Raw genomic sequence first — 27,250 nt, forward strand, 5'->3', positions numbered from 1 at the left:
ATCGGCTGGGTCAACTCGGCTGCCCTCTGCAGACACTATTCTGCCCAAATAACGGACCTGGGGTTTAAAGAGATCACACTTACTTGGTTTGAGTTTAATGCCATACTCTCTGAGACGCTGCAAAACTTTTCGCACATCATTCACATGGCTGTTGAATGTTTTACTGAAAACTAGCGTGTCGTCCAGATAAGGAATGCAGATGTTATCCCGGAGCCCTTCCAAACACTCCTCCATACATCGCTGAAAAGCTGCAGGAGCGTTCATGAGGCCGAATGGCATACGTATCCACTCATAGAGTCCCCATGGGGTTACAAATGCTGTCAGTGGTCTGCTTTCTTCAGAGATGAACCCCTGGTGATACGCTTTCCCCTGATCTAAGAGGGAGAACCAGGAATTACCACCTAAACTGTCCATGATGTCTTGGACCCGAGGGATGGGCTGGCGGTCGGGATGTGTCTTTCTGTTCAGATCTCTGTAATCTATACACAACCGGAGGGTCCCGTCCTTCTTACGAACGCACACGACAGGTGAGGAATATGAAGAGTTTGCCTTCCTAACCCAGCCCTGGACTATGAGGTCATAAATGTAACCCTTCATCTCCTGATACAGTGGCCTGGGCACTGACATGTATGTGCGCTTTACTGGTTCAGAGTCCTTTAGAGAAATAGTCATTTTCAATCGTTCAATGCAGCCAATGTCATTGTCTGATCTGGAGAAGGAGTGACACTCTTCTCTAAGCATTTGCCTAACAACCTCTCTCTGCTCTTCGGTTAGGTGAGTTAAAACTACTGGTGGATCCCACTGTTCAGTAGCAGTACATGGGGTTCGAACGCTGGTGTGATTCACTGTGGCTGAGGTGACAGTTTTTTCAAAGACTTGGGCAGGTAACACAGTCATAATGGTTTGTACTGTACCGATTATTGTGCGTCCTAGCAGGGCAATGTCGTGGTCAGTGGGGTTAGAGACATCAAGCAGGATAACACCTTTCCTGACTCTGACTAGTGTGTCAAAGAACTCAAGGTCGTCTGGCCACTGCAGGTTCAGGTCTGGCTGGAAAAGCATTGTCATGTCATCTTTGAAAGGTTGGGAAGCTACACGGCACTCAATCTGAATGCTACTGTGTTTTGGTACAGCAACCTTCTCTTTCTTGGTTTTCACTGCGTATTCATCTGTCTGTTCTGCGCTAACAGCATGTATAAAAGCGCTCACCTTGTTTCTATTGAGGCTTGGGAAAGCTGTTTTTACTGTACTGTATCGTTTAGTCTTTTCGGTCATTGTCAGGATGTGCTCGATAACATTGAAACCTATGATGGGATGAGATAGGTGACAGCCTTTCATTACCAGCACTGGGATGATCAGTTCCTTTGTTTGGTCAGTTTCAGAGGCTAGCCGAAAAGTTGTTTCAATCCATCCCAGGTATGGCATTTCAGTCCCATTTGCTGCAGTCAACCTTAGATCATCAGGTGAGTCCAGGATTTCTGAAACATCTCTCAGCCTTGCGTTTGGGAGAGATTCCTCTTTCCATCGTTCATCAATGACCGATACCTGAGATCCTGTGTCCCATAGAGCTTGGAGGTGGTGGCGATTCAGGTGACACTCAATAAGGCACTGTCGGCCGACTAGCGAGGTGACCTTACGGGGGTGGCAACCTTGAGCTAGGGATGGTAAGGAGTGGGCATTTTCCTCTGTGCAGGAAAACCTTTCACTGGTAGAGTCAATGTTCAGGTGAGTGCATTTTTCCTTATGTTTAGTCCAATGTTGGTTTTGACATACTTTGGAACAGTACAGTGTCTCTTTACATGATGAACATTGTTTCAGGTTCTCAAATGACTCTTCTCTGGCACAATTTGCACATTTCTGGGACTTTTTGGTAGCTACGGTTAACACTCGTCCCTCAGCGGTAACCCGTTTCCGTTTAAAGGGGCCTCCCTTTGATGGTCTGGCTCCCCGGATTTTACATCCAGCTTGAAAATGTTCTCCACTCCCACATCAGAAGCAGTGTGTGCAGCGTGCATTTGTTCTGGCCTGCAGGCAGACAAAACACCTCCTTGGAGCTTGAGCAGAGTGGTTGGTATACCGGTTAGATGCATAGTGATGCTGCACAGGGTCAGGTGCTTGGGACCGACTGTAGTTGCTGTAATACTGCTGCTGGGGGTCCCTATCTGGCCTCCTAACTGGGGGTGGGGCATAGGCACAAGGCGGTGACTGAAACATAGGCTGCTGTAATGTCTCCTTAATCTGAGCAATCTCTGCACTGAGACCGTTTAGAGAAGCTACACCTGTCTTAAGTTCAGCTAACTCTGTTAACAGTCCTGCGGGTATCTTAGCTTTGGCTTCCTTCACAGGACACTTTGCAGATGGCGTATCTTCTAACTGGACTACACTTACAGTTGTAGCAGGCTGTGGGGCATTAAACCACTTTTTGTTTCTTCTTTCTATCTCATTAGCACAAGCAATGTTAAGCTTCTCTAGCAAAACCTCATCTGATGTTTCGCGCTCTAGCAGGAGAGGCTGCATGTCTATCCTGATACTGTCACTCTGGAGACCCGTAAGGACTGTGTGAAAACACATGCTCTGGACTAGAGCAGGGTCATACTTAAGCCCTGATTCTGACTCCTGGGATGCAAACAGTACTTTTTGCCTCAAATCTAAAACGCGCATCAGGAAGCTTTGAGGGGTCTCCTTGCTATGCTGTGCTTCTGAAGCTAGCTGTTTGTAAAGCTCTGTTGCACTCTTCTCTTGGAAGTGGGAACGCAGGATACATCTAAGTGTGGGAAGAGTTAGCTGGAGTTTACCTTCCAAGTAGCTGCGTAGCTGTGAGCCTGGAGAAATAGCCCTGACTACTGCGTCTACTATTTCTACCTCAGGAAATATCCTCTGTTAAGTCCCTTTTCAATCTGATGGGCAAGGCTGGAAAAAATCAGTTTTTCTTTCTGGCCCAGTTCACCTATCTGACCAGAAATTTTAAACTCTTTGCGCCAGTATGAGCTGGGCTGTGCATTGGGTGAGAGTGGCACGCTCCCCTAAAGATTGGCATGGTGTTGGGGCTGACACAGAGAATCACTGGCTTTGGCTGCAGTAATCTGCTCAGTTCCCACCCCTTGTTGTGGGGTTACAGTTCTCAGTTCCTCTATTCTGTGATGTGTTCCGGCTGGTTCAATATCATGGTCAATTTGCCCTGTTTTGTTATCTATGCCACTGATCATCTGTCATTTCGTCTCTAAGTAGCAACAATTCCGACATGCCGCCATCTTCTAACTCTGTGACTTCCTCTCTTTCAAGGAACATCATAATGCGAGTCATTAATGCTATGCGGGATTTGTCTTTAACATCTCTTCTCTGTTCGCCTGATATTTCAAGGAAATCACATATCTCTAGTAATTTGTCTTTAGTCAGGGTGTGTAATTCTCCTACTACCTCTTCCTGTAGTTCTTCCAAGGCGCTTGTCATGTTGACAGAACAGGAGGAACTTTTACTGTGCAGGAGTTGACTCTGAATTAGATGGTCCTTACTGTCTCTGATGGTCGATCAATGGCCTCAGTTGACACGTACTTAACCATTAACTTCCAACTTCCCTCGAACAGCAACACTTTCCTCACTGCAGCCTGCCTGAGTTGTTATGTGGAGATTTAGCTGGCTCGGAATTCAGCGACCAGGGTGTGGAAACTGGACATCTGATCAGCAATCTCAGCGGAGCCTCCAAAAATGTTACGCCTCTGAAAACAGGGGAGAAATAATCACGACAGTGATACGGTGTTGTATTCTCAATTTAACAGACCTTGATTTTCCCCAGGAATATGGGTGGAGACCAGAGCAATCGATCTCCGGCTCATAGATTAAGAACATTTCGTAGATCACAGATTAACACTTTTAGGCACTACAACATAAAGTAATCAATATAACGTTTACACATTACTCTCACAATTCGTACCCTTTGACAGATTTGAACTTTAACACAATTATATGAATGTTATCAATCTCTATCAACTAATACTGAATGCATCTTTTTAACCTTAGATGTTTTAAGATCCTCACATACTATGAACTTACTAATACTTTTTAATGTATAACAGGCTATGAATATTTCCTTTAACCTGTCACACTACAATATACAAACATTTTTCCAAAAGATTTGAGGTCCAAATAGCACCGCATTGTAGGAATAACCCGGCTGGTGTTTCTGCTGGTCCTGGCATGGTTTGGACACCTGTTCAGAAATCTTGCGCTCATGAATGTGCACTGTCAAAGGACACTGATAATGAAGTTGACTTCATAGCTTTTATTGGTAAGGTTATCAATACGACTCAGGTTGTGGAAAGCAGAAATGCCAGGTTGAAGGTTCTTGTCCAGACCGCAAAAGAGATATTGGGGGTATGAGATGTTAATGTTGAAATGGTTGTTGACATGCTGAACAATCCTAAGGGTGGAGTGTTTCAGCATGATATAGATCAGGGGGGTTGGGGGGAGGGGAAGGGTGTGATAGAAGTTAAGGTATTTATTTGGATTTATTTTAATGGTAATACTGAATTGGTCAGATCATGATTGATCATATATTCCAGCACAAGCGATTGTTTGCAGACCGCTATGATATCGGAGAATTCCTTTTAGAGCATATACTTCCATTTTGTAATCCTTGTTTTTGCTAGATTAGTGGGATGACAACTTCCAGTTCTTCAGTGCGGTGAACTACATTTTTTTTATTCAGAAGCAAGGTTAGTCCTACAAAATTACGGCCAATTACTGTGCACTGAAAATATTTATGTAGAATCAATAACAGTAATTTTCTCGCCACACTAATAGACAACAGCGCACAGAACACTTCTAGCTATTTTGAAATTGCAATGCTGAATATTATTCTCTCATCATGCCGTGTCTACCTGGTTTGCATGACATCGATACAACAGGCTGTTTATCTATAGGCATGGGGGCCGACAGTTTTATGTCTCCAAACTTGCGTTCCAACTCGGTGAAAACGTTTGCGTTGACATGATCCACTTCATCTTCCACCTAGAGAAACAAAACAAAAGGAACAGCTATAACAGACATAAAAGCTTACTACTGTTCCCCTCCTCCCTCACTTTATCCTCATTCTGCCTCTCTATGGGTTTCTCCCTCCTTCTCACTTTCCTCCTCTCTGCCTCTCACCTGTTCCACGTCATCCACCTCCGGGATATATAACTGCAGCATGTTCTGGATGCCATTCTTCAGGGTGACAGTGGAGCTGGGGCAGTCGGTGCACGAGCCAACCGGCTTCAGCTTTACCGTGCCATTCTCAAAGCCCTTAAAGATTATATCACCGCCATCCTCCATCACTGTGGGTCTGTGTGAAACGGGAGGTTTATTTGTTGAGTTTATTTGTCACTGAACAACATAACAGGTAATATTACAATTGTTATTAAAAACTAGGAGGGAGAGAAGAATGGAGGGGATGAAGAAGAGAGGTTTAAGAGGGGGGAGGGGATGGGAGAATTTGTACCGAGCTGTCCTTGAAGATGACATCACTAGTCTTTATTTCATATCAACATAATTTCTATAATTTGTTTGTGGAACAACTTCAGTGCCCAAACAATCTGCCTGAGGGTGGTCTACAGAGATAGGTGGAATGGGCTGAGAGTAGCTGAGGGGTGGGGTTAAAAGTGCATGCTCTGTAATGATTATGACCGAAAACACTACAGATTCACTTCCGGTCACGTTTCAGGCTCCTGGCAGAGGCAACAATGTTTCTGTTTAAAATGTCCTGGGTAAAGTTCATGATGCGGTTAACCTTAAAGGTCGACAGCGAAGCAGCACTGCAGATATTGAGATGAGCAAGATGCAAGACTTCGCTCTCACAGTCACAGACAGTATCTGCGCATGTGCATGGGTTCACTTCACGCTGTTGACAGCATGACCCACTATGCTGTTTACGTTCTTCTTCTATGTTATAGTTGCTGAATCTACCTTTAACAAGGGCCCCAGGACCAGTGGAAGGAAAATAGCCCGATAACATTAAAGATCCACCACCATATTTTAGGTTAGGTATGTTTTTTTCTATTGCATATGCATCTTTCTTTCAACACCAAATCCACCACTGGTGTGCATGGCCAAATAGCTCTAATTTCATGTCATCTGACCAAAGCACCAGTTCCAATCCAAGTGCCAATGCCGTTTAGCAAACTCCAGGCATTTACATTGGTTGGATGACATGAAAATAGAGCTCCCTGGCTACGCACACCAGTTGAGGGTTTTGCGTCGAAAGAAAGATGCATATGGTGGTGGATCTTTGATGTTATGGGGTTATTTTCTTCCACTAGTCCTGGGGCCTTTTGTTTTTTTATTTAGTATATAAATATATATATATTTTTATCCCCAATTTCATGACTACGATCTTGTCTTATCGCTGCAACTCCCCAATGGGCTCGGGAGAGGTTGAGTCATGCGCCCTCAGAAACATGACCCGCCAAACCACGCTTCTTAACACCAGCCCACTTAACCCGGAAGCCAGCTGCACCAATGTGTCGGAGGAAACACTGAGTGGCGCAGCGGTCTAAGGCACTGCATCTCAGTGTATCACAACCGTCCGTGATCGGAGTCCCATAGGGTGGCACACAATTGGCCCAGCATCGTCCGGGTTAGGGGAGGGTTTGGCCGGGGTAACCCGTCATTGTAAGTAAGAATTTGTTCTTAACTGAGTTTAACTTAGTTAAATAAAGGTTAAATTAAAAATAAACTGATGCTGGGCCAATTGTGCGCTGCCCTATGGGACTCCCGTTCTCAACTGCGATGCAGTGCCTTAGACCACTGTGTCACTCGGGAAGCCCCTGGGGCCCTTAAGGTCAACGGCATCATGAACTTTACCCAGTACCAGGACATTTGAGCCAAAAACCTGGTTGCTGCTACCATTAGGCTGAAACTTGGCCTAAAAGTGGATCTTCCAGCAAAATAATAACCCCAAGCACATCAAAATCCACAAAATGTTTTAATTGACCACAAAATCAACAGTTTGCAATGGCAAGCCTAGTGAAAACCTGTGGTTTGAATTGAAGAGAGCAGTCCATAAGTGCAGATGAATGATATCAAGGATCTTGAAAAATTCTATATGGAGGAATAATCAAAGATCCTTCAATTATTATTGTTTTCTCTTTCTCTGAGCAGTTGTATCAGTACAAAATAATATCCCATTTTTTTGCATACAACAGACAATATTTTAATTATTTATTTTATACTGTCATTTTTGCTCATCTTTATCAACTTTTTCAAATCAATGACAAGGATTGTGCAAGTGCACATTTTGGGAGAATGTTGAAAATTTGGACATGGCCCATGAATTGAATCAGAAAATGTAAGTTAAATTGTATTTGTGACAGAGCAAATGGATAGGGTTGGTAAATGAGGGTTTAAACTTTAGTGTATTTATTGGGTACCTTGGTCACTGTGATGAAGTCAGGGCCATAGAACACACTTTCCACTCCTTCCATTTCAAACAGGTTTCTGTGAAAACCAAGGGGGGTCAACAAACAGTGGAGAAGCACATTGCACGTTGCAATAGATTTTTTACTTGAGGTATGCACAGAACTGTAACTTAGGTTAATCAGTAAAGTAAACCTCTTAAGAAATATGTTCCTAGAGCACAAATGATTATCTTCGGTTCGAGTTCTCCTACAGCAGTTCATGTACAAATGTCACTGGTTCTCCCACACTCTGAAAAGCAAACAAGCTGATGTTTAGAGAACAAGTTTATTCACACTGTCTGGTTTTGTCATGGTTACTGCTCATTGTTCATATTTCCAATATGGGAAAGATGCACTGAGTACAACCCAGGGAATAACACATTAAAGCAATTCCACTTGTTTCCAACGTGATCCCGATGGAATAAACACAATATAGACAAAACCAGAAAACAACAGTAATCCCTACAGTAAAAAAACAACCTGGTATTACACAGCATAGAATAAATACATTTAAAATAAGAGATAGTCAACCGATCCTATTCCCATCATTTGTTATCCCAGACTCTCAAAACATTATACATCAATAAATCTATATTGCTATCAATACAACTGTAACCACAATCATTTGAGCATATAGCTACAGGTAACTGCCAAAATAAAGGAAACATCAACATAAAGTGTCTTAATAGGGAGTTGGGCCACCACAGGCCTCGACAAGTGTCTGGAATTCTATTGGAGGCATGTGACACCATTCTTCCACGAGAAATTCCCTCATTTGGTGTTTTGTTGATGGTGGTGGTAGAAAACGCTTTCTCAGGCGCCGCTCCAGAAACTGTTCAATTTGGTTGAGATCTGGTGACAGACACACACACACCCTTTTATCCCACTATGCAACATTGAGACCCTTCTTTCAAAGGCACTGAGATCTCTTCTTCTAGCCATGGTAACCAAAATGATGGGTAACTGGGCATTGTTATACATGACCCTAAGCATGATGGGATGTTAATTTCTTAATTAACTCGGGAACCAGGGTGCGGACACAAAAGCATAAAAAAGGCAAGTACATACCTACGTCTCCTGAGTACAAACCTTTGTCCAATCATTTTCTTCTCCTGAATACAAACCAAGTAAAATTACCTATAAATCTACTTGTGCTCTTGAGAACATCAGTCAGCAGTAGTGAGTGCTCTGAAGTCAAGCCAGACCAGGATGAAGTACCTGCAGCTACAGGTGTGGTAGACACTTCCAGTGTTTGCCATGGGAGTCCTGTCACAAATGATTTTGGACCGGTTGGAGTGAGATTTAAGGAAAAAGGGGATTCCTGCTTTTTGGCCAAACCGTACATTGATTCAGGCACGGTAAAGGACAAGCTGCGAGCGGTTACATCTTTGAAAGTTTAGAGAAGTGGAATTGTTGAGATTTGTTCTGTATCCTCTGCCCAGAGGCAGCGGGCGCAGTGCATCACACATCTCGTGGCTCAACCTGTGTCGTGCTCAAAAGGGTGACTGGTGGGTAGCGTTGAGGTGGATCAAATGAAAAAGAATATCCCTGGTGTTTGTGACACCCACCTTTTGGTAAGATGTAGACCCAGTGGCAATGCAACTGAGAATATCCTGTCTGTCTTGTTGAACTTTAACAGAGTTTCTACCTGAGAAGGTTAGGTTATATTTGCTATTCTGTGAGGGCCTATGTTCCAAACACGCTACGGTGCTTTAGGTGTCAAGGATTCAGACATGTTGCAGCAGTGTGTAGAAAGGAGATCCCACAATGTGAGAAATGTGCAGAAGGGCATAGTCAACGGGAGTGTAAAGTTGGGTTACAAAAAGCACTGTGTCAACTGCGGGGGCGCCCATGCAGTTGGAGATCCGAAGTGCCCTGTGAGAGAGAGACCGGTTGAGTGGGGCAGAAAATTTCCTATGAGGCAGTGAAGAGACTAGAGGACAGCCCAAAGGTGAGATAATCAACTGGGAGTTCCCCAGTGAGTAGGTCTGAAGAAAGACCCAGAGAGGATGAGTTTTTCAGTAAGGTTGGATATCTTGTGATTATAGCAAAGGTGATCAACTGCACTGCACTGATGGACTGCAAATCACAGAACATAGATGTGGTAGTCGCATCGGCAGAAAAATATTTGGGTGAGAGATTGTAGTGCAGAAGATCTACAAGGAGTTTTGAGAAAAGGGGTTAGATGGTGGTGCAATTTAAGAGTTTCCCCTCCCACTTTTTTGGGGGGGGACCAAAATGTGCAATCTGCACTCAGACGTGAGAAAGGCAGAAATATGCAACACAGCGTCTAGTCTGCCAGAAATTCACACGAAGAACTCCGGAACCACACCTGTGTGGAAGCACCTGCTTTCAATATACTTTGCATCCAAAATGTACGCAAGTGTTTCCTTTATTTTGGCAGTTACATGTAGTTCCACTTGTAGGCCTACTCTGTATATACTACAGAAAACATGACAACTGTAGCCTTTGAATGTGGTTATTCTAGTTAGTAAATGCGATCAGAAAGGAAGGTTTCTCACCTGCGAACTGTGTGGGTACTGTCAGAGGCAGACGTTTTCGGAAGTTCTGGCCAATGTGTATTGTGTGTGGAACTGGTTTCTCGTTTTAATTGTAAACCTTTAACATACAGTTATGTCAGGTCATGTATTTAGATGGTCGGACATTCATTCAACAGAGTGGGTTTATCCTTACAAATCAAATCTGTTGGATGAATGTCCGATGGTCTTGAAACATTAACTTGAGACTCAAAAAGCAAAGAAACAACAAAGCAGCTAACGTTAGCTACCTATGGTTGTGCAGTGACTAGGCTAGGGAATGCCTCAATGACCAGACTGCAGAACAAAACGGAATGATTTTTAGTTACCTAGCTAACGTCGTTAGCTACGTCACTCAATCAAGTTGCTGATGACGGGTTTGTTAGCTACATAACCGAAGAAGACCCAGGCAAACAGAGTTATTGTTATACTTCTTGGCCCATCGTGATTGTTGGCTGAACTTTATCATTAATACATTTAGGGAAATTTCACCTGCGCAACATGAGGATGGGATTAGGCTAGGACCTGGTTTGACATCGACGATGTGGCAGTTAGGGTTTAGCTACTGAGCTGAAATCACAGCAAGACTTTCATTAAGTTGGTATACCCAAGTAGAACTCTGAATTTCATAGAAAATGTTTAAACTCAAACCTAAAATGTGCTGTATTTCGTGACCGAATCAACTGTAGAAAACTCGATTTTAAGCGGGCCGCCATGATTTTATTTGTTTTGAAAATGAGGACTCCAGACAGCTGGCTTGACATATCCTGTTTAAAATTGATTCCAATTGCTCCACTGTTCATTAATCGTACGTTTACTAAGTAAATATTCATAGTCATTACAATAAATAAACATAAATTCAACCTATATAGCTAGCTAGATACATTTATATAAAGTACGAATATTGGCATCTGAACAGCCAGCTACTATTGAGATTAATTAACTGTTGGTTCTGCAGACTATGCAATGATAAACATAAATCAGAATTCTTGCATGTAATGTATTGGGATTTTGTTGCTGGTACTAAAGCAAAATATAGGTATTTAATGTAAATGATCACTGAAGTGGGAATATGTGTGATAAACTACATAAATAATAATCTCTACATTTGGTATGCATTTTGTCAAATTTGCCACTATAGTTTCCGGAATTTGCAACAAGATGTTAAACACAGGAATGACAAGACATGCATTCAATGCAGAACTTCGACAGCCCATTTACTACAAAGCTGCAGTCAATCTCATAATTTATTTAGCATAACGTTTGATTTCTGGACAACTTTAATAACACATATTTTTAAGATAATCTGAAAGTTATAGTTTACAGTTCAGTAAATGAATCTAAGAAACGTATAGTTGGCTAGAGTTCCACACTGCCCCTGGGGAACTAGAGTTTGACCGCTATGCAGTCTACAGTGTGTGCTATGTAATTTAAAACAAACAGGGAGATAGCGTCGAGAGGGCCCACCCCATGTTTCCTCAAGTCTGTCCTCTGACAGGACAAGGTGGTACTCCCTTCCAAAAGGAGTGGCAATATTGGTTAGAACTTTAGTTTCCTCTGCTGCTCTCAAATGGCAGGAATGTTGCCTGGGTGGTGGAAGGTACACAGACAAACTGGTACTACGTCAATCTGCTGGATATACTTGAATGATCTAGTTTGGTAACAGGACATACTTATTGCGATTCTACAGTTACGATGAGGCGTCAGGTTTATGGGTGACTGACTCTGCTGTGGGGGAATCTAAAGGCAGAAATCTTCAAAGTGCCAGAAAGACAGACCGTGTCTGGACCCAGGTCATCACTACTGTACTTCTGCTGCTGCTCTCACTAAACTACCAAGACATGGTCCTCTGGAGTCTACTCCCCATCTCCCTCTCCTTGGTGTCTCTCATTGGCACATGGGTGACGTAAGTTATATTTATATTTTCTTCTAATGTTTTATAAGATAATAATAACATGTTCTTGAGTTTATTGACTTCGATTTCTCTTCAGCCTGGTCTCATAGACTAGATGTAATTTAGTAAACGTAAATCCGGGACACTCAAATTAGTATGTTACGTTACACTGAGTGTACAAAACATGAGGAACTCTTTCCATGACATAGACTTACCAGGTGAATTCAGGTGAGAGCTATGATCCTTTATTGATGTCACTTGTTAAATCCACTTCAATCAGTGTAGATGAAGGGGAGGAAACAGGTGACATGGACTGTATATCAAATCAAGACAAACTTTATTTGTCACATGCACCGAATACAACAAGTGCAGACTTTAGCCCTTAACCAACAGTACAGTTCAAGAAGAGTTAAGAAAATATTTACCAAGTAGACTAAAATAAAAAGTAATAATAAAAAAGTAACACAATAAGAATAACAATAACGAGGCTATATACAAGGGGCACCGGTAGTGAGTCAGTGTGTGGGGTATAGGTTAGTTGAGGTAATCTGTACATGTAGGTGGGGGTGAAGTAACTATGCATAGGTAACAAACAAACAGCGAGTAGCAGCAGTGTACAAAAGGGAGGGGGAGGGTCAATGTAAATTGTCTGGTGGCGATTTTATTAATTGTTCAGCAGTCTTATGGCTTGGGGGTAGAAGGTCTTGAGGAGCCTCTTGGTCCTAGACTTGGTGCCCTGGCACCGCTTGCCATGCAGAGGCAGAGAAAACAGTCTATAACTTGGGTGACTGGAGTCTCTGACAATTTTATGGGCTTTCCTCTGACACCGCCTATTATATAGGTCCTTGATGGCAGGAAGCTTGGCCCCAGTGATGTACTGGGCCGTTTGCACTACCCTCTGTAGTGCCTTACGGTCAGATGCCGAGCAGTTGCCATACCAGGCGGTGATGCAAGCGGTCAGGATGCTCTCGATGGTGCAGCTGTAGAACCTTTTTGAGGATCTGGGGACCCATGCCAAATCTTTTCAGTCTCCTGAGGGGGAAAAGGTTTTGTTGTGCCCTCTTCATGACTGTCTTGGTATGTTTGGACCATGATAGTTCGTTGGTGATGTGGACACCAAGGAACTTGAAACTCTCGACCCGCTCCACTACAGCCCCGTCGATGTTAATGGGGGCCTGTTCGGCCCGCCTTTTCCTGTAGTCCACAATCAGCTCCTTAGTCTTGCTCACATTGACGGAGAGGTTGTTGTCCTGGCACCATGCAGTCGTGGGTGAACAGGGAGTACAGGAGGGGACTAAGTACACATCCCCGAGGGGCCCCAGTGTTAAGGATCAGCGTGGCAGATGTGTTGATACCTACCCTCACCAGCTGGGGGTGGCCCATCAGGAAGTCCAGGATCCAGTTGCAGAGGGAGGTGTTTAGTCCCAGGATCCTTAGCTTAGTGATGAGCTTTGAGGATACTATGGTGTTGAATGCTGAGCTGTAGTCAATGAATAGTATTCTCGCATAGGTGTTCCTTTTGCCCAGTTGGGAAAGGGCAGTGTGGAGTGCAATAGAGATGGCATCATCTGTGGATCTGTTTGGGCGGTATGCAAATTGGAGTGGGTCTAGGGTTTCTGAGATAATGGTGTTGTTGTGAGCCATTACCAGCCTTTCAAAGCACCTCATGGCTACAGACATGAGTGCTACGGGTCTGTAGTCATTCATGCAGGTTGCCTTAGTGTTCTTGGGCACAGGGACATGTTGAAAATGTCAGTGAAGACACCTGCCAGTTGGTCAACACATGCCGGAGCACACGTCCTGGTAATCCGTCTGGCCCCGCGGCCTTGTGAATGTTGACCTGTTTAAAGGTCTTACTCACATCGGCTACGTAGAGCGTGATCACACATTTGTCCGGAACAGCTGATGCTCTCAGGCATGCCTCAGTGTTGCTTGCCCCGAAGCGAGCATAGAAGTGATTTAGCTCGTCTGGTAGTCTCGTGTCATTGGGCAGCTCACAGCTGTGCTTCCATTTGTAGTCTGTAATAGTTTGCAAGCCCTGCCATATAAGACGAGAGTCGGAGGCGGTGTAGTACGATTCAATTTTAGCCCTGTTTTGACGCTTTGCCTGTTTGATGGTTCGTCGGAGGCATAGCAGGATTTCTTATAAGCTTCCGGGTTAGAGTCCAGCTCCTTGAAAGCGGCAGCTCTACCCTTTAGCTCAGTGCGAATGTTGCCTGTAATCCATGGCTTCTGGTTGGGGTATGCATGTACAGTTACTGTGGGGACTACGTCATCGATGCACTTATTGATGAAGCCAGTGACTGATGTGGTGTACTCCTATGCCATCGGAAGAATCCCGAAACATATTCCAGTCTGTGATAGCAAAACAGTCCTGTTGTTTAGCATCTGCTTCATCTGACCGAGTCACTGGTGCTTCCTGCTTTAATTTTTGCTTGGAATCAGGAGGATAGAATTATGGTCAGATTTGCTAAATGGAGGGCGAGGGAGAGCTTTGTACGTGTGTGTGTGGAGTAAAGGTGGTTTAGAGTTTTTTTTCCCTCTGGTTGCACATTTAACATGCTGATAGAAATTGGGTAAAACTGATTTAAGTTTCCCTGCATTAAAGTCTCCAGCCACTAGGAGCGCCGCCTCTGGATCAGATGTGGCAGCTTTGCGTGATGTATTGTTGTCTTTACCATCTTGCCCTTTGTGGTGTTGTCTGTGCCCAATAATGTTAGTAACCTGTTTTGTACTGCTACCATGTTGTGCTGCTGCCATGTTATGCCCATCCCCACAGGAGGCCTTTTGCTTGGCCATCATTGTAAATTAGCATTAGTTCTTAACTGACTTGCCTAGTTAAATAAAGGTTAAATAAATAAAATGTCGCTTAGTGGCTAGGGCTGACCCTGAACAAAACTTTCCAGAAAGAAAGTCCCATGCTGATACTAAATATTTTTATTCGGTTGAGTTATCGTTTAAGATACCTGTAGAGCCAGAGCCACCACCTTACACCCCACCTCACAACGTCCAATATATAAACCAATTGTTTCACTGATTCATACATTGTGAGACATTTTATTTAACCTTCATGCTAATAATATTCTAATGACCTCCAACTGTGTACTCTTGCTTAGTCACACTCATCAGTTCCTGGTTACCCATTGTACCTCTCAAGATTATCAGTGTTTTATTATGCGAGCGTACTGTATATCATATTGTAAGTTGAGGGTGTGAGTACAAGTGGATGGATGACTTTTCTGTAGGCGCAAAGCCTAGATGGAGACGGATAACTATTTAGCAGCTTTAAAGGTCAAACCACATTGAACACCATCAGCAACCACACTAGAACTGACTGTCACTTTCTGTTTCAATAAAGCATATAAAGCATACAATTAATGCATTGGCCAATAAGAAAACAGATAATTAGTTACTAGGTAAAGAATTAGGTAAACAGTTATTTCCTAAAAGACCGATTCACCACATGTACTGTAAGCAATGTGTATAAAGGCCAAAGGGAACAGGTTATTTAAGTTTGACAAAATATAAATGCTCATAAAAATAAAATAAAAATGTATTTCACCTTTATTTAACCAGGTAGGCTAGTTGAAGTTCTCATTTACAACTGTGACCTGGCCAAGATAAAGCATAGCAGTGTGAACAGACAACAACACAGAGTTACACATGGAGTAAACAATTAACAAGTCAATAACACAGTAGAAAAAAATTTCTATATACATTGTGTGCAAAAGGCATGAGGAGGTAGGCGAATAATTACAATTTTGCAGATTAACACTGGAGTGATAAATGATCAGATGGTCATGTGCAGGTAGAGATACTGGTGTGCAAAAGAGCATAAAAGTAAATAAATATAAACAATATGGGGATGAGGTAGGTAAATTGGGTGGGCTATTTACTGATAGACTATGTACAGCTGCAGCGATCGGTTAGCTGCTCAGATGTTTGAAGTTTGTGAGGGAAATAAAAGTCTCCAACTTCAGCGATTTTTGCAATTCGTTCCAGTCACAGGCACCAGAGAACTGGAACGAAAGGCTACCAAATTAGGTGTTGCCTTTAGGGATGATCAGTGAGATACACCTGCTGGAGCACGTGCTACGGGTGGGTGTTGCCATCGTGACCAGTGAACTGAGATAAGGCGGAGCTTTATGAGCTTTAAATAATTATGCTCATAAAATAATTAGTACAATATTAGTACAATATTATACATTGAAAAAACATACGCCCTAACATAGATAATTAGGCACTTCAATCATATCAAATGGGTGTGTTTGTTTTGTTGTTTCAGGTATGGCCTGGCATACAGCTATGACCATGTGTGTTCCCTCAACAACTGGTACGTTGTGCTCTGTCTGTGAGAATTCCTACAGACCATTGTGAATGGTTATCTCAGCCAATTCTATGTCAATGAAATACATTGCTTTAATGTAACACAAGCATATTTATAAAGCAGTATTGTTCAACACAAGTCCTGGAGATTGACAGGGTGTCCGGCCTCTTCGTTTTATCCCAGCACCAACACACCTGATTAAATTAATCCACTAATCATCAACTTGATTAGTTGAATCAGGTGTGTTGCTGCTATTGGGTTGGAACAAACGCCTGCACACCCTGTAGCCCTCCAAGACCAAGGGTGAAAACCACTGCATACTGTATACACACTATACATAAAAGGAAGGTCTGTAACCATGATTATTTCCCCTCTGTCTTCAGGGCCCCCGGGAACCCCTGCGGAAACAATACAACTATGGCATGTTGTCAAGTTCCCACCATAAGGTAACCATAGACCACTATACCAAGGCTGGGGTCAACTAACAGAATTTAATCTCAGTGAAGAAAATAATTGAAATTACAGTAAAAAATTAATACAAATACTTACTTGAACATAAATTTTTTGAAACAGACTTTCATTTTTAAGTTTATCAATTTAAATTGAATTTAACATTGAATTAGAATTTGAACTTGAACTCTGTTCCATTCACATCAGAACACTGAGTCAGCTTTTTAACAGACATTCCTAGAATGTTTTCTGTCACTGGGGAATTTCAGTATTGTTTGAAATAATTGTTTCTTACACATGCTTTGGCCTTGTTGCAGCACGAGTGGAACAAGCTCACCAGAAAACTCTTTGTTCACAGCCACCATCAATGCTGCTTCATTTCTGTGTAAGATTACCTCTGTGACTGTGCAGATTACCCACTCTATACATACACAAGTCAACCTGGATCTCTATGCACTATGCAGATGTCTATACTGACACAAAGATGAGAGTGTGCGAGTATGTGCTCATAATGTTGTAATGTAATGGGAGAATCATGAGGCGTCATACGGGTTAGGGTTGGGTTTGGCCAGCCAGGAAGTCCTTCTCCAAACGCGCTCTAGCAACTCCCGTGGCACACGGTCGCCAAGAGTACGGTGTTTTCTGCGACACATTGATGTGGCTGGCTACCGGGTTAAACGGGCAGTGTGTCAAGAAGCAGTGTGGCTTGGCGGGGTTGTGTGTCAGGGGGCGCACGGCTCTCGACCATCGCCTCTCCCGAGTCCGTACGGGAGTTGCAGCGATGGGACAAGACTGTAACTACCAATTGGATACCACAAAATTGAGGAGAAAAAGTGGTAAAAGTACCAAAAAATGACAATAAATATAAAAGGGTTTGGTGTATCATATTTAGGGCCCTGTGTTTTGGATAATCATGTCACATGACCTGGATTTTAACCTTTATTTAAAGCTTTTTCATCAAACTGTCCCCTTTTCTTTTTTATATCAGATGGTCCAGCACCATCCTCAGACAATTGCTTATATTTTTTGTTGAATTCTTGTTTCTGGAAAAGGCTTAAAATGAAGGTTAAAATCCAGGTCATATGACATGATTAACCAAAGCACAGGGCCCTAGTCATATTTCATATCAAATGTGTTGCTTGTCCTGCTAGAGAATTTTTTTTTCCAGAAAGAAAAGTTATTACGAGTTGATTGTCATTGTTGTGTTATTGAATAATAATCATATAATCACATGGTTTTAGATCAGATGGGATGTTGCACCGATTGTATAAACATGTAATAAACATCTTATGAACATTTGATCAAATATACTGTTATAGATGCATTATAATATCAATATTTTTACTCTCTCCTCCTTAGTTATGGTGTTCTGTATCTTCCACCATGCTCACATCTTGGAGAGGAACAGTATCCACTCCATGCTCAGTAGAATCGCCCTGGTGTTTGGTGGAGTGGCAGCCGTCGGGGCCTTCGTGGCTGGGAACTGCAATGTTAGTACTTCATGTATTACAAACAGTAAATATAATATATGCCATTTAGTAAACACTTTTATCCAAAGTAACTTACAGGCGATTTAGGCCTGCGCGGCTGGCTACACTGTACACAAGGATGCAGAGAAGAAAAATAATAATAATGGAGCTATATACAGGGAGGACCAAAACCAGTTCAAGTTGCAAGGGTACGAGGTATTTGAAGTAGATATGTAGTTATCATCTATCCTAAGTGACTAGTCATCAGGATAGATGATAATAATAAGAATAAAATAAAGAACAGAGTACAGCAGCACATGATGAGTGCAAAAGTGTGTGTATATGTGTGTGTGTGTGTTTGTCAGTGGAGGCTGGTGGGAGGAGCTATAGGAGGATGGGCTCATTGTAGTGGTTGGAATGAGTATGTGAGTGAGTATGCATATGTAGTGAATGTGTGGGTTTTTTATGTGAGAGTGGTAGTGTGTGTGTGTGTATATGTACACCACCCTGTTCACAAAAATGGTTTGCTCCTACAGAGAGTGAGTCACGTCGATGTGGCATGCTATATAAAGCAGGCAGACAAACATTGAGGCATTCAGTTACAGTTTGATTGAATGTTGGAATGGGCAAAACGAGTGACCTAAGCGACATTCAGCATGGTATGATCGTCAATGCCAGGCTCGCCGGTTCCAGTATCTCAGAAACGGCTGGCCTTCTGGGCTTTTCAGGCACGACAGTGTCTAGGGTTTACAGAGAACTGTGGGACAAATGAAAAACATCCAGTCGCCGGCAGTCCTGTGGGCGAAAGGAGCTTGTTGATAAGAGTTCGAAGGAGAATGGCAAGAATCGTTCAAGCTAACAGGCGGGTCATAACCAGGCAAATAACGGCGCAATACAACAGTGGTGTGCAAAACCGCATCTCGGAATGCACAACTCTTGTTGTGCACAGCTATTGCAGCAGACGACCACACCAGATTCCACTCCTATCAGCTGTCAACACCCCAATTGTGTTTGTACATTTCCTCAGACAATTGAGCAAGTGTGAAGAGAGCGCAGAAGAAGCTCCAGAGGGTACACCAACACTGGACAATTGTGGAAAAACATTGCCTGGTCCGACGAATCCCAGTTCATGTTTTGCGTCATGCTGATGGCAGAGTCAGGATTTGGGGTAAGCAGCATGAGTCTGTGGACCCATCTTGCCTGGTGTCAACGGTATAGACTGGTGGCAGTGGTGTAATGATGTGGGGAATGTTGTTCTGGCACTCGTTAGGGCTCTTGATACCAACAGAGCAACGTTTCCATGTCCCGAATAATTCAGGCTGTCCTGGGGGCAAAGGGGGTCCGACCCGGTACTAAATGGATGCACCTAATAAACTGGACACTGAGTGTATAGTCTTGTGAGTGCGCATAGAGTCAGTGCATATCATCCGGGTAACCACTTAATTAACTGTTAACTGGCTTGTGGGTAGAAGCTGTCTTGGAGCCTATTGTTCCGAGAGCCGTTGCTCCGGTACCATTTGCCGGACGGTAGCAGAGTGAACAGTCTATGGCCTGGGTGGTTGGAGTCTTTGGCAATTTTTCGGGCTTTCCTCTGACACCGCCTGATACAGTATAGAGGTTGTGGATGGCAGGGAGTTCGGCCCCAGTGATGTACTGGGCTGTCGGCACCAGTGCCACCCTCTATAGCACTTTGCGGTCGAGGGAGGTGCATTTGCCATACCAAGCGGTGATGCAGCCAGTTCCCATGGTCAGACGTTGCATGCATCAACCAATGGCTGTGTGCCATGTAATCGACTGTGTCATCGTCTGACAGATTGAGGGGATTCGATTAATCTGGCTCGGGCACCCGGGTAGGCGTGTTTTGCACCATTCGTTTTGGAACCGGGCTAACTCCCAGGTGTGAGCCAGGTGCCACATTCAAAGCCCAAGGCGAAGTTGGCTCAAAACAAAAGTGATGTAATAATGAGTAGGATTCTGTGTTTTCACATGCAAAAGTGAAAAAACACTTAATCTGCCCAAATTCAAACATACTGTATATTTTATGGAAAAGAGGAGATTCTGGACGATACACCATGCTGCCTGGCTGACAACATGACAGAGTGGCATAGATTACTGAGAAGGGAGCTCCTCCCTCACCGCTTTTGCAGGCCATAGACTGGTGTGTGCCCTGTGGCTCAGCATAATCCAATCCGCCCATTGCTAGAATTTAGGATGTGGTTAGCTGATACTTAAAAGAACTATCCAGGCATTGTAAGATCTGGCATGCATCAGCAACACCTGGGCAGAGGAACACACCAAAAGTCTGTATAGGCCAAAAAATGGGAGATGTCGTGACCTGTGCCCTTAAGGTCGTACTGCCTTAGTTAGCGACCGGGAATCATACATACACCTATTAAGTTGAACGGTACGACCTTTCCGTTTGTCTCTAGAGCTGCCACAAAGACACATTCAGAACAGAGAGGAAAAGGCAAAGCGAGAGGGTTTACTCCGCCCAAAATCTGTCCACGTTAAGCAGATTATTAATTATACTAAACAAAAATATAAACGTAACATGCAATAATGTATTTTACTGAGTTACAGTTCATATAAGGAAATCAGTCCATTTAAATAAATTCATTAGGCCCTAATCTATGGATTTCACATGACTGGGCAAGGGCGCAGCCATGGGTGGGCCTGGGAGGGCATAGACCCACCCACCTGGGAGCCAGGCCCAGCCGATCAGAATGAGTTTTTCTCCACAAAGGGCTTTATTACAGAGAGAAATATGCCCCAGCATCCACTCAGACGATCCAGAAGGTGAAGATGCCGGATGTGGAGGTTCTGGGCTGACATGGTTACACATGATCTGCGGTTGTGAGGCCAGTTGGACGTACTGACAAATTCTTTAAAATGACGTTGGAGTGGCTTATGATAGAAAAATTAACATTCAATTCTCGGGCAACAGCTCTGGTGGACATTCCTGCAGTCAGCATGCCAATTACACGCTTCCTCAAAACTTGAGACTTCTATGGTATTGTCTTGTGTGACAAAACTGCACATTTTAGAGTGGCTTTTTATTGCCCCCCCCAGCAGAAGGTGCACCTGTGTAATGATCATGCAGTTTAATCAGCTTCTTGATATGCCACACCTGTCAAGTGGATTGATTATTTTGGCAAAGGAGAAATGCTCACTAACAGGGATGTAAAGAAATTTGAGGTCCAAATTTGCAAGAAATAAGCTTTTTGTGCATATGGAACATTTCTGGGCTCTTTTATTTCAGCTCATAAAACATTGGACCAACACTTTACATGTTACGTTTATATTTTTGTTCAGTATATTAAGCAAGTAAGGAGTTTTTGTATAGGGGCAATGAGTGTCAAATTTAGTCAAGATAAAAATGTGTTGCTATTTTCATACGTGAGGCTTATTTGATCTAATACAAGTTTCATTATGCTTAGGTTGTTACTAGTGTACTGATATAAGTGTGATGCACGTGACATCCTAGCAACTTTGAGAAAAAACACTTATCGGAGTTGTCCCTGTTGAAATTCAGGACAGTCTATGCATATTCATGAGGCTAGCATAGCATCTCACTTTCCATTGAATATAGGCGGTTGACATCAACACCTCTCACCAAATATTACAAAAAGTATTAAAATAACGAGATGTATCCACCAATCCAAAGAGAGGAAGAGGCAGAAGCTTGACAGCAGAGGTTCCTAGAATGTTCTCTGTAACACAAACATATCCATCATTGAGGAATTGGAGTATTGTGTGGCATAATGGTTTCTTAGAAGTGTTTTGGCTTTGTCATTTGCAGCTAGAATAGTTCAATGGAACCTTGTCTTAAGCCTCTCTTCTATCCAAGGTACCTAATACTAACTGTAACCTGTCCTCTCTCCTCCAGCCCGAGTACCTAACACTGGCCCATTACCTGGGGGCTGCGGTAAGCTTCCTGTGTATCTGTTTCTACAGCCTGCTCCTCACGGTGCTCACAGGGAAGTGTGTTCTGACCCGGATGGAGTGGTTCCTCTACCCAGCACGGGTCATGTCTACTGCGGTCCAAATCATTGTCACTATTGGCTGTATCCTTTCACTTGCTCTGATGAACACTATAAGCCTTACCCCTGACCGTATAACCCCTGAACCTATTAAATTCTGCTGGGTGTGCATACACTCAGGAGAATTATAGAGACGACACAATGCAAGAGTAAATATATAAGAATAGGAGTGTCCTCTTCCATACATCTTCAACTTTGCAAACGCTCACAGGCCCAGAAAGGCACAGGACGTTCTAGGTAGTAGTGGTATTTGATAACAACAAGATACCGTCCAGAACATTGACAGTGAGGTTGCCTATCTGTGTGTTTTGTTTGTTTACTGATGAGTAATGTTTGAACATCTTCGACGTTCCTTTGAACATATGCATAGGGTTACTATTAACAACTACAGTTCTCCCTCCTTGACCTCTGACCACGACAGATGCAATCTTGTTTGTACAGGAGGAATACATGTACAAGCACTCAGCGGCCGTGTTTGAGTGGATACTGAGCGTCAACCTGGAGCTGTTTGAGCTCAGCTTCGCTGTTGAATTCTGTTTCTTCTCCTCCTCCATGTTGTGTACACTGCTGGGGAAGAAAGATGAGGAGAAGCCTATCCTTCTGGCCTGAGAAGATGAGATGCTACTGGGCTGGGGGACCTACTGTAAGAGACACTTGGGTCATGTGATGCATGAAATGGAAGAAAACGTTCCAAAATGGAGAGACCAGCTGGACTTGTCCATTAAGTGTCGGTTAAAAAAAATGTCACGTTGTGCCCTAATGCAATAACCCAGTAGTTTACAAACGGTTCTATGTTGTGACTGATCTAAAGCTTGTGGAATTGGACCAACCAAGTAAAGGGAACAATTGTTTGTAACCGGTTCTGGCTGCGACCAAAAAATGAATCAGCTGAATCGTCCACGACCCACCGTTTGGGGAAACACTGACCTAGTGGCATCAAAGATGGGGATCAAACATAACCTTGATCTCATTCTCAGACCAAGTCTTATTATTGAGGATGGTTTTTAATTTTTTTAATCAGGACTGAAATCATTTTTCTTATGCAAGCCCCTAAATACAAAACGAAAGATGAGTTATTCGGGTCACAACAAATCTAAGTATTTCTGAAAGCTTTGGAAAAGTAAAACTGTCCATCCTACAACTTTCATAGCCACTGATGGACCAATACCAGGACACCTTAGCATTTGAGTAGTAGTCACTGTAAGTACTAAAATCATTATTTCTATTCTCATGTTCTGAATTGATCAAGGTGAAATTTCCTATTTTATGGGCCATGGAGAATTGTGAATTATGTTATTCTTTCAATGTTTTGTCTATATGTCTAAAACGTAAAGTCTTCGGGGCATTACTATGCCAGGCAACAACAGAAAAAAGTTGTATAAAAAATGTAACTGTCTGCAAAGTGAAGTATTGAGGTGTAATGTTGTGATGGAATCTGAGGCCAGTAATCTCTTGACAGCTTTAACATTCAAATGATGATCAAGTCATTTGGTTATTGGTGTGGAGATTAGAAGCCAGTGATGATTCTAAACCTTTGTGATAGAACAGGTGATGTAATGTGAAGGAGGCAGGAAATTCAGGCAGGTGTCTGTCTTTTGTGATAGATCATTCTGGAAAGCTTTTTGATGGCAGAACAGCTGGTTGTACAAGTTTTACTGCATACATGGCAGATGAGAGAAGAACCAGAACAAAAGCAATCCTTCATCCAGAAACAATCTAACTGAAAATGTTATGAACAGAACAAATTTCTTAGCAAGGCATAATACTTTGTATTTGTTCCTTTCTTCTTATGTATCGGTCTCATTTTCTACTGCTTTTCTACAGTGTTCCTATTCAGGCATTTGTGCAACGATGATTCAGACTTGTTTACAACAACAATATATCATGGACTATATAGTTACATCTTAACAAAGTGGTACATAAATCAATAAATATATAACGAAATAGTGACAAACTGATGTTTACTAAGGGTAGAAATAAATAAAAGCATTTAGCCTAATTAAGTATGAAAATATCAACTTGGAAGGTTTCCTTAAAAGGCTCTTAATTTCTGGAGGCATTTCTTTTGCCAAGCGTAATTGAGTACTAAAACGTGTGTAAGATCAAATGTAATCATTGTTGTATTTGTGATTCCTCTGCAGGACTGTCCCTGATATCACACACTTTATGACAAGATCTAGTCGTCACATCCCTTAAGCTGTCATATCAGTGACGTGAAAACTTCTTTGACAAGTTCAACCGCATGGTTTCCGCATCAGCACACCTCACTCCAGGATCTATCATGTGTTTATGTAATGCTCCAAAGGGGACAGTGTGTAGGCGGTTCGTTATAGGTGTGTGTGTGTGTGTGTATGTGTGGGAATGCAGGCAGGAGTCAGTGAAAAACATGTAATGTCAACATATCTAAGGGGAGTCTGACTTAGCTATTCCCGGGGTATACTGTACAGAGTTGGGGTCAATTCTGGGGTCAACCCTGATACTGTATATGAGTTGTGTCCACAAAAACATCCCCCTTGCCTCACTCATATGTGGGAAGATGTGGAAACAAGTAGTGCTGACTCTTTACGCTTGCTCAATTGTCTGAGGAAATGTACAAACACAATGAATGTCAAAAACGTGCATACCTTTGGAACACAAGTATTAAGTGTTCTTAGAACACAGGCATGACTCATATCAGTGGTGTTCGGTACAGTAGGTGTTGTCCCATCATTATATAATTACTATGGCATTGTGGGGTGTTAACAGTTATTGGCTCCCAGGTGGTATTTGCGTGGGGACAGGTGTGTACTGTAGGTGCACAGGTAACTCTGGTGGAGTTTGAACCGGAGATGTTTGGGAAACCTAGTCATTGTGTTGTTGACTCTCACTGTGGACTGATAGCTGTCTGAATTTTAGGGTCTTGGAAGAATGAATGTCTGTTGGGTGTGTGCACTGGCTGAGGATGACTTAGGAATGTACAGAACAAGAAGTACTTGAAATGGATTAGCCTACTTTATGTACAAAGGGTGCATGATTATAAAAATATATATATAAATAGGTTTTTATTGTCACTTCCCCCAGATAGGTGCAGTGAAATGTGTTGTTCTACAGAGTTAGCCATAGTAGTACGGGTCCATTGGGGCAAATTAGGGTTAAGTGCCTTGCTCAAGGGCACATTGGCCGATTATTCACCTTATCGGATCAGGTATTCGAACCAGCGACGAACACTCCAACCGCTAGGTAAGCAATATGGCAAGGTGAAACTACTATATCCAAGCCTTTGAGATCTACATACATTGTAGGGGTAGGGAACGATCTGGATTTCAACATAGAGCAAAAGTAGATACTGGGTGCATTTCAGATCCAGATTCTGTGCATTTTATTGGGAGATTATATGATGTTCATACAATATGTTTCCTGGGATTGTTATTAAACACTTCTACAGGCTTTGTACAGATCTGATTATCTATTCAGACCAGAGCGGTATACTATGTTTGAATCAAGTTCTACCTAGGGTTTTCTAAAGCTAGCAGGCTACCATCTTCACATTCCAGCCCAGGCTTCATCTACGTGCCGTTTAAGGGATTGTTAAATAAATGTTATAACTATTTGGTTTTAAATAATATCACCTCTTGAAGAGCATAGTAGTCAGAACTACACATTTCCGATTATTCCACATTTAGCTATATCATCAGTTGCACAGCAAGTAACTGCATGCTTTTCATGATCAATAAACATCCATTGATCCTCATCCTGATAAAGTTGTCAGTCGGCCTACTGTCATCACCACTAGATGCCAAGCAAATATAGCATAGCCATCTAGTTTATCCCCTGAAAGTTAACTTGTCTAACTTGCCATATGCATGTGATCTGTTATCATGTTTGTCAACATGAATCGTGATTTAAACACTCAATGTTGAAAAGGGGATAAAATAATGTTAGCTAACTTCACTAGTAGGCCTACGTTGGTTGGAGAAAAAAATACATGAGCACTACTTAACTTACCAATATGTTTAGCCAACTGTACAAGGTTTCTACCGGTAGCTTGCATTGCAAACATTATGCCTATAAGCTACCGTACATCGGCAAATGCGACATTCTGCTGGCACGTTTTAGCGGAGCTTGGAGTCTCGTTGTCCCCCAGCAGGCAAATCGAACTCTCTCCACTTTATAACGACCACGAAGCGTACTCCAGCAGGTTTAGGAGCGCGGGCATGTCGCAAGTGGCTTGACGAACGCTGAACTGTTCATTGCCACAATGCTGACACATCAACCTATGGGCGACTCCGTGCCACATAAAGACAAGTGTTCTTGAAAATTCCGCAGACTATGCTGTGAAATGTTGAAGTGCCGTCTTTATTTTATTACTTATCGTTCATGCCTACTGTAAACTCTTTGGCATGCTCATCTATGCACAAGCACATTTTTTCACACCCATATTAATAAAATGAATGTGTTATGTCATACACTAGCTTTACTGTGTCAAGTTTCAAATGCATTCGGTCATTAAATGTGTAATGTGATAGGTATTTTAACATTACAAATGTTTAAAACACAAAAATATTATAAAACTTTTGAATCAGCCGTTTTACTCAAATGAATGGGATGATGAAGCAATCTTTGCAAGAGGGAGGGGTTCTGATTTCATTTATCCTGAACTTGCAGCTCTGAAGTATTTGTTCAATTATTCATGCAACTGTGGACACAGATTCCTTTAGGCTTTAGCTAAAGATATAGCAAATAGGGTTGCCCATGGGCAACTATGGAGAATAGTTGCAATATCTTTAGCCAAAGCCTAAAGGAATTTGTGTCCACCGGGGTGGAAGGAAACTAATGTAATTCCCCTGCATACAAAAAATTAAAGCACCCTTTGCTGGCTCTAACAGCCGCCCAATCAGTTTGAGAATGGTTAGTAACTGATAGTAAACTGATGGAGAGAATTGTGTTTGACCAAATACACAATTTTTCAGAGAAAATGTTAGCTACTGACTTTCAGCATGCATAAATAAAGAAGGGTACTCAACTTGTACTGCGCTGACTCAGGTGACTGATGATTGGTTAAAATAAATGGATACCCGTATAAAAAAATATTGCAGTCAGAGTGCAATATGCTGCAAATACTGC

The 27,250-nt window shown here is 42.6% G+C and overlaps 2 protein-coding genes and 1 long non-coding RNA gene across 3 annotated transcripts; 1 reads left to right on the forward strand and 2 right to left on the reverse strand.

The window, feature by feature from the left end:
* Positions 1-4,264: 4,264 nt before the first annotated feature.
* Positions 4,265-5,752, reverse strand: LOC115113087 (NFU1 iron-sulfur cluster scaffold homolog, mitochondrial-like). Its single transcript, XM_065012549.1, has 3 exons — positions 5,682-5,752; positions 5,146-5,320; positions 4,265-5,007 (listed from the first exon to the last, which is right to left on the reverse strand). The coding sequence occupies exons 1-3, from the start codon at positions 5,750-5,752 to the stop codon at positions 4,852-4,854; spliced, it is 402 nt and encodes a 133-aa protein (XP_064868621.1). The 3' UTR covers positions 4,265-4,851.
* A 1,945-nt stretch (positions 5,753-7,697) lies between these two features.
* On the reverse strand, positions 7,698-10,586 carry LOC135565555 (uncharacterized). Its single transcript, XR_010461674.1, has 2 exons — positions 10,219-10,586; positions 7,698-10,049 (listed from the first exon to the last, which is right to left on the reverse strand). It is a non-coding gene; the product is annotated as an uncharacterized LOC135565555 (long non-coding RNA).
* Positions 9,698-26,590, forward strand: LOC115113086 (transmembrane protein 150A-like). The gene is made up of 8 exons (XM_029640313.2): positions 9,698-9,805; positions 11,658-11,873; positions 16,147-16,194; positions 16,572-16,634; positions 16,956-17,023; positions 17,998-18,128; positions 21,994-22,171; positions 22,569-26,590. Exons 2-8 carry the CDS (start codon positions 11,809-11,811, stop codon positions 22,754-22,756), a joined length of 741 nt encoding a protein of 246 aa, XP_029496173.1. The 5' UTR covers positions 9,698-9,805; positions 11,658-11,808; the 3' UTR covers positions 22,757-26,590.
* Positions 26,591-27,250: the final 660 nt, after the last annotated feature.

Source organism: Oncorhynchus nerka, linkage group LG28 (genome assembly GCF_034236695.1).
Source record: "Oncorhynchus nerka isolate Pitt River linkage group LG28, Oner_Uvic_2.0, whole genome shotgun sequence".
NCBI lineage: Eukaryota > Metazoa > Chordata > Actinopteri > Salmoniformes > Salmonidae > Oncorhynchus > Oncorhynchus nerka.

Bases quoted from the DNA above. Each gene is read 5' to 3' on its own strand.
- LOC115113087 (XM_065012549.1), bottom strand. From the start codon at position 5,752: ATGAACTTTACCCAGGACATTTTAAACAGAAACATTGTTGCCTCTGCC. The intron at 5,321-5,681 runs GTGAATCTGTAG...CGTTTCACACAG, and splicing joins AGCCTGAAACGTGACCGGAA to ACCCACAGTGATGGAGGATG. The intron at 5,008-5,145 runs GTGAGAGGCAGA...TTGTTTCTCTAG, and splicing joins AGGTGGATGACGTGGAACAG to GTGGAAGATGAAGTGGATCA.
- LOC115113086 (XM_029640313.2), top strand. From the start codon at position 11,809: ATGGTCCTCTGGAGTCTACTCCCCATCTCCCTCTCCTTGGTGTCTCTC. The intron at 11,874-16,146 runs GTAAGTTATATT...TTGTTGTTTCAG, and splicing joins CTCATTGGCACATGGGTGAC to GTATGGCCTGGCATACAGCT. The intron at 17,024-17,997 runs GTAAGATTACCT...TCTCCTCCTTAG, and splicing joins CAATGCTGCTTCATTTCTGT to TTATGGTGTTCTGTATCTTC.